The sequence below is a fragment of the Cornus florida genome, unplaced genomic scaffold (genome assembly GCF_030987335.1).
Source record: "Cornus florida cultivar Cherokee Brave unplaced genomic scaffold, ASM3098733v1 CherokeeBrave_3.0.0_Hap2_Chr01, whole genome shotgun sequence".
Classification (NCBI taxonomy): Eukaryota; Viridiplantae; Streptophyta; class Magnoliopsida; order Cornales; family Cornaceae; genus Cornus; species Cornus florida.
Genome location: NW_026775571.1, coordinates 11,788,972 through 11,796,634, shown reverse-complemented (window position 1 = coordinate 11,796,634; position 7,663 = coordinate 11,788,972). Strand labels below are relative to the sequence as shown.

General features: G+C 33.3%; 1 protein-coding gene across 1 annotated transcript; it reads left to right on the top strand.

Annotated features, from left to right (window-relative positions):
- Positions 1-4,669: 4,669 nt before the first annotated feature.
- Positions 4,670-6,976, top strand: LOC132289757 (probable WRKY transcription factor 48). Its single transcript, XM_059790004.1, has 3 exons — positions 4,670-5,483; positions 5,845-5,988; positions 6,245-6,976. Exons 1-3 carry the CDS (start codon positions 5,089-5,091, stop codon positions 6,663-6,665), a joined length of 960 nt encoding a protein of 319 aa, XP_059645987.1. The 5' UTR covers positions 4,670-5,088; the 3' UTR covers positions 6,666-6,976.
- Positions 6,977-7,663: the final 687 nt, after the last annotated feature.

Genomic DNA, 7,663 nt, shown 5'->3' with positions numbered 1-7,663 from the left:
TATTAGAATCAAGTAATAATTTCTAGATAGAAGTAATAAGAAAATGACAATTTTGTCCCTATATAAAATTTTTCCGTTGATTGAATTGACAAAAGACCAACTTGGATCTTAGTTACATCCAGGTTGTAACCCTACCAAGTTTAATGTGCAATGATGATAACATGAAGCTACTCTGTAATCATTACATGATGCTGTATGTAAAAGGCATACACAAGTAACACAACATATAACATGAAAAAAGAAGTTATGATGGGACTACTTTTATCTTGATGATGCAATACTTCGGCTCGTTCACATCTAAATTGTTAAAATTCAAAGCTTTTGAACAAGTATTTGTATATATATATATATATATATGTTCGCATAAGTTTAACAATTTGAGTTTTGTGAATATGTAGAGTGAAAAAATAGGTAATTCGGTTTGATTGGAGCTTAACACAAGTTCAATCGATTATATATTGAATTTCTTAGATATCTTACGTTATTAGTTTGTCCACTTAATAAAAATGTGTTCCATTTCTTTATAAAAATACTAATAACAAATTGATATGATTTATTTTCATTAATTCATTATTTATAACAATATATAATAATTAACATATAAATAAATAGCATTTTATATATTGTTGTGGTTAAGAAGGATGTAATGGTTGAAATAAATTAATTAATGAAATAAACATGTTTATAAACAGTGGTCTGTATAAAGTCTATACTCGCTAGATAGTGTTTGGCTTGTCGGGGAAGAAGTAAGCTAAATATATACACACACACTATATATATGTTTGAGTCGGTGACGCGGATATTGTGTCAGCAAGCAGATACACTTTGTTTGACTTTTGGACCACACGTGCCCACTTTTTCCTTCACACAACCTTCGCACAAAAAACGCGGTTACTCTCCCTCTCCCTCTCTCTCTCTCTCTCTCTCTCTGTAGCTCTAATGGAACTTTCTTTTCTTTTTCTTTTTCTTTGTCTTTTTCTTTTTCTCGGGTAAGGTAATCTAATGGATCTTCTTGTGTTTGAAGTGATCATAATTTTACAGAATTGCCCTTTGGTCATGACGGACATTGTAAGGATTACATGTTTTTCTTACATTTCAATTTAGAATAGTACTGATTTATGTGTGAGGGTGATTGACATCTTATAATATCATATGACATTTACTTATATTCACATAAAATTAATTAATTTTTTTAAAACCATTTATTATTATTCTTTAATTTATTTGTAAAATATATGAATAGTAATTTATCAAAAAAAAAAAAAAATCTCCGAATGGTACCATAAATCTAAGGGTTCGTTTGTAACCGCAGTTGCTTTGTACTTTTACTTTGATTCAATGTAAAAACAATGTCTCTATTCTGGAGTATGTTCAATACCATTCAGAAGTATATTTGGTAACGTATATTTATTTCAATATTTTTTTAAAACAAAAACATAAAAACATGTTTAGTTATTTTTAGAGTTTTTTTTTTTAATTAATTTTTTTGTTTTCGTTTTTGGATATTGTTCATCATTATAGTACTTTTGCTACGTGCATAAGCAACTAGAAGCACCAATTTAGGTAGGGATGTCAATTTCCTCTGACCCGGTGGGTTTCCGCCATGCCCTCACCCCTAATAGGGTGGATTTAGTGGTCCCTAAATGACTTTAAGGACGAGTTTGGTAAAATAATTGAAAACCCGAAACGGGTTTGGGGTGGCCCAACTCGACCCCGCCCCGATTATATATATATAATACATGTTTTATATTTTGAAGAATCTTGTTATTTTATTGAAAATGTTGTTAATATATTAATATTCACTACTTGGTAATTTAAAAATTAGGTCAGCTTATTTATCATCCCAATTTGAGCACATTGAGTTAGTTAGTTAATTAGTTAGTTTTTTTTTTTTGTATTTTTTTGTTTTTTTGTTTTTTTACGTGATAAAAGTGGCTTAACCCAATCCACTCCCGTCGCACTCTGCAATTAAACGAAATACATGGGACGGAATCGGTATTTTGTTTATGTAGGGGCGAAGATGGTATAATAATTATAAACCTGTTTCGGAGTAGGGGCGAAGTTGGTATGATAAATTTTTTAACGGGGCGGAATAAGATTTAGCCAAACCAACCCAAACTCTCACCCGTTGCCATCCCTAAATTTAGGGTTTTCGATTTTGACATCTTTTTTAAAAGCGTTTCAATACTATTCAAATCACAACGAATATAATTAAACACACTTTCTACCTTTAGTAGGAAACAAAAAAACACAAAATAAAAGTGGTCCCCAAACAACCCTAATATGATGTGTGCGTGATTTAACTTGTAAAGAAAAATATAAAACTACATGCAATTTTGGTAGGATACAAAACAATTATCTTTATTTGGTTTAAATTTATAATGGTCAAAGTTTAGAAAATATTGGTTTGAATTGACTAACGCTGCTTTTAGTAAAGGAAATAATATAAAACATTAGATCTATACCTAACTTATTATTTTATATACCTAATTCATTCATCGAATTAAACAAACACTAAATATATACATAGTGTACATAAATTGAAGGAGTTAGAGTTCGATACCACTCAAGTTCAACTTATGCACATCCGAGCTTAGTTAGTTAATTAGACTCCAACTTATGACGGGGTTCGTAAGGTAATTTTAATTAGAACATATTTTAAATTTATTTTTTAATCTACAATTATTCAAGGTCCCCTAGTTTAATAAGCAAATGACCTCATGGTTGAAAATTAATAGTTTATTGGACTTTTCATTAAGTAAATAATCCTATTTTTATCCTTCTTTCTTAAATTAAATATATGTAAGGTCAAATTTAGATTGTGGTTCAAAATAGCAAAATTATTTCCGTCTAATTTAATCGATCTAACATACAAGAAAGAAATCATGCTTTTAAGTTCCACTTATTTTCTCCATAAATGAATATTCAAATCCAAACTCTTCATAAATATCTTGGTCTAAAGGAACCTTTCTAGACTCTCACCTTACATCATCTTGAAGGTAATTTGAATTTCTTTAGAGTTATGTTTATAAAAAATTCCAACGTGCAATTTATTGCATAATACATATGAAATGAGAAGAATGCATGATGAAGTATATCGGAAAAATTAAATAAATAAAAAATTTATTGTAAAGGATCGATTCTAAAGGATAAGTGTAACGGGTGAGCGCTAAACTATTGAATAGTACTACGTACTCATTTATTTGTACTGAATTACTTTTTCATCTTGATAAAAGTGGAATCCATCTTGATAAAAGTTTGGAGGCTTTCGGCGCTTGGCGTGGCATTAGATTAAGAATTGGATTTGATTCTGATACCAATTGTAACAAATGGACGCTTGCCTATTTACCCAAAAGCTTAAGTTATCGAATAATGTTACATACCACTCATTTATATCCAATCATTTTTTTATTCGGATTTGATACGAGACAAATGACCATCGTTAAATAAGCAAGGGCAAAGAGAAGAAATTATATCATTGTAATCAAGATGAACAACTAATTAAAAGTCTTGAATTTGGCACCCTAGGTAGGTAGGGTTTTTGGTGATTGAAAAGTATTGCAACCATTAGTTAGCAGATTACGATCATCAAAATAAGTAGTCTTAATGACGGTGTAGACTATGCAACTGTACGTTCTATGTGTTATATACATGGATATATGTACTATATTTATATAGGTACATATATACACGCATATATATTGTAAAGGTGAGGAATTGAACCAACTAGCCCCACCCAAAATATTATTGTACCATACACAGTACAATTGTACAAATTGCAAAGTCCACGCTATATGAAGCATATAAGAATTAATGCAAAAGAACTTAAAATACAAATATTGTCTCTTCTTTCTTTCTTTTTATTTTTTTTATTCAGATAAAAAATCTTTCGCCTATAAATTCAATGGATGAATTACCTCGATCATATTGAATCGAGTCAATATCATGAATAACAATATCTAAGCTATTAAGTCAATTCATCGTCGAGAATTGAACAATATACATAGGAAGATCTTTTATCCATACCGAATAACATGTCGGATCTTCACCAGCCCGCCAATACACGGAGATGTGCTGGACCTTCATGGATCGATTTGCCACCAATGGGCCTCAACGTACCATCTAAGGTTTCTTGTACACTACATAATTGCCTTAGATAGTACTCACCAACCTAGTTGTCTTGTATAATTTTATTTGGATGATACTCATTTACCCCTAATTCTCGCTTATTAATTAAATTTTATACTCCTTTTATTTTAAAATAGATGTTCACTTTGATAATAGTGACTTATTTGGGACAAAGGGGGATTATAATTCATTTATACAATTCGATGGAATATAATATACGGAATCTAATATATTCTAACATATATATTCTATATTGGAAATGCGAAGGAAAACACAAAAGGGGACTAGGGACATTCTTGTAATCCAAGCAATAAATTTTTGCCGTTAAAAGTTGAAAAGGAAAACCGGGAAAAGGAAAAAACAAAATCTAGGGATCATATACATGCATGCACACGAGCCAAACTTTTCTACAGCCCACGTGTAAGCCTAAGCTCGTTCACACAGAAACAACACAACACACACACACACTCTAAATCACAACCGGTAACCAGTCATCAACCCGCGTACGAATGCGTCTACTCTTTCACCGGTCCACTTGCAAGTCCTCTTCCTATTAAATGCCACTAGGCCCACCTTTATTACAAGTCGCCGGACAATTTCCACCGGCAAGTGCCGGTCAACCCAAGTTGGAAACTCCCTTTTTCCATTTAACCTCCTCTCCAAACACACCCCCATAACTCAAACCCTCCCAAAATCCCTCTTCACACTTGAAAGATAAAAAAAAAAAAAAACCAAAAACCAAAAACTCTATTCTCTATTCTCTATTCTCTATTCTCTCTCTCTCTCTCTCTAAAACTCCAAAACCAAATATACTCTCCCCCTCTCTCTCTACTATTCACGAAATCACACTTAAAACAGCCCAAAACCAAAAAACTCTCTCTCTCTCTACACTACCGTCGTAAAAAAAACTGCACTTGAACGAACAGCTTGAAATGAAGAATCTAAGGCTTTGATCAATCCATGGAGAAGAAAGAGGAGGAGCTAAGTAACGACAATTGGATGGGGAATTCAACATTTTCTGATCAGATTCCGGTGAGTTTCGCTTTGTCATCCGGCAGCAGCAGCAGCATCTTCGACATGCCATGTGATGGCGAAAAGGGGTCTTTAGGCTTCATGGACATGTTGGGTATGCAAGATTATGGTCCATCTTTATTGGATCTGCTTCACACACCCTCGATGCCCATGCCGACGCAACCCCTTCCGTCCCCGGCATCCACGGTCCCAGACTCGTCGGAGGTGGTCAATACTCCGGCCACGCCCAATTCATCGTCGATCTCTTCGTCCTCTACTGAAGCAGCCAATGATGAACATAAAGTGGAGGAAGAGGATCAGAATCAAGAAAAAACTAAAAAAGAGTAAGCTTTTCGTTTTTTTTTTTTATTTATTTTTTTTATTTTATTTTTTTTTTTTCTCTCTCTCTCTCTCTTATATATATACACACACACACACACACACACTTTTTTTATAATGTTTTTTTCTTTGTCTGTAGGTTACAGTATTAGCTTTGCATGAAACATGAAAATAAAAAGCACTAATTAACAAACCCACTAAAAGGGAAAAAGGAGATTTATTTAGCTAATGGGTTCTCTGTTATGCATATAAATCCAAGTGTGTGTGAACTGTGTAGATTTGATAATTATGATTTATTTATTTTAAAAAAAAGGAAAAAGGAAAAGAAGAGAAGTAATTAAAGTGATTTAATCTTTGTGGATTTAGGTTGAAACCCAAAAAGAAGAATCCAAAAAGGCAAAGAGAGCCCAGATTTGCGTTCATGACAAAGAGTGAGGTTGATCACTTGGATGATGGGTATAGATGGAGAAAGTACGGCCAAAAAGCTGTGAAGAACAGTCCTTTTCCAAGGTTCAACTTCTCATCTGGTCCCCCTTATTATTTTCACACACATAGCACACACACACACGATTAATTTGTTATATTTAGTTGTGAACATTGTGATTTAAATTACCGTGATTATGATTTTTGATATATATGTGAGTAATATTTTTTTGTGTATATATGGAAATATATCTATATATATATATATATATATATATATATATGATTGATTGTGATTGAACATTGTTGAAGATTTTGTGGGGTTCGTTTAATGCATTTACAGGAGCTACTATCGTTGCACCACTGCAGCATGTGGTGTGAAGAAGCGGGTGGAGCGATCGTCGGATGATCCATCAATTGTCATGACTACTTATGAAGGTACACACACGCATCCATGTCCGATAACTCCCCGTGGAAACCTCGGAATCATGCCGGAATCTGCCACTTTTAGTGGCGGTTTCGGTGGTGGTGCTTCCTCTTTTGTCATTCCACAACTTCACAATCAGCAACTGCAGCATCAACAACAACCCTATTTCCATAACCCAACACCATCTTTGAGCTTTAGCAGCACTATGAATTCCTCATTTCCCAATTTTCTTCAAGAAAGACAGTTTTGCCCTTCTCCATCTACTTTGCTGAGAGACCATGGACTTCTTCAGGACATTGTGCCATCCCAGATAAGAAAGGAGCCCAAAGAGGAGTAGAGAGCCTATATGTTATAGGTATGTAATTTTCTGTACTGACTCATGAGTTGGGGTTCTCTTTTCTCTTTAGTTAATTAAGAGCCCACTTCACCATTTACATTGTGACTGATGATCTGTTTATCATTGTAAAATGACTAGCCTATAACCCATTGAGGGACTAGTTTGGTACTTTTGTTCTTTTCTTTATTCTTTGTACTTAATCCTAGTTTTTTCTATATAATTATGGGGATTTTGGGTTTATTTTGTATCTTCAATTCTGAGCTTGTAGCTTTAGTCTTTTAATTTCTCCTTAATTATTTTCCTTTTTTCAATTATTGTTCTTTTGTTGGATGCGTGTGCATTGTTTAACAAAGGATGTGTATATAATATATTGTTGTTTACCGAAAAAAGGTATATATATTGATTAGAATTTTTAGGGTTAGGGTTTCTTGCATTCAGCAACTTAATTGCATTGATGATTGCAAGTTGGGTTCCTTTATATATACCTTAATCATAGAATGTGGATAAACCCTAAAAGTAGAGTGGTTAATGGATAAGCTTGTTTAAAGACTTAAATATGTGTGATATGTAATTTAAATGTGCATGGATCTGCAATATGCAAGATCACTTGACCCTCAAGTACCTTTAATTTTAATCAAGGGTCGCAAAATATACTGTTTGAACTCCACTTTTTTTCTTTTCTTTTTATGAGTTACGACATGTCCTCTTCCACCCATAACTAAAAGTGGAGACCAACTAATGGTGATTAAGGCTATTCATTTCTCTTTAAGTTTGGGGTCATTGTTGCTTAATAAGAAAAAGTCCAACTTGCAAATAAAATTGAGAAAGTGATGTAGAACTGATTGTTGGAGTTTATATCGTTCGTTTGGACCACACAAATGGGCGAGTTGGCACGCTTTTTAGGATAGTTTTGATGAACTTTTTTATCAAGACCCCATTCTAATTGGAAATGACCAACTTGCACAAGTCAGCCACTGATGTATGGCAATTTTGGGCCA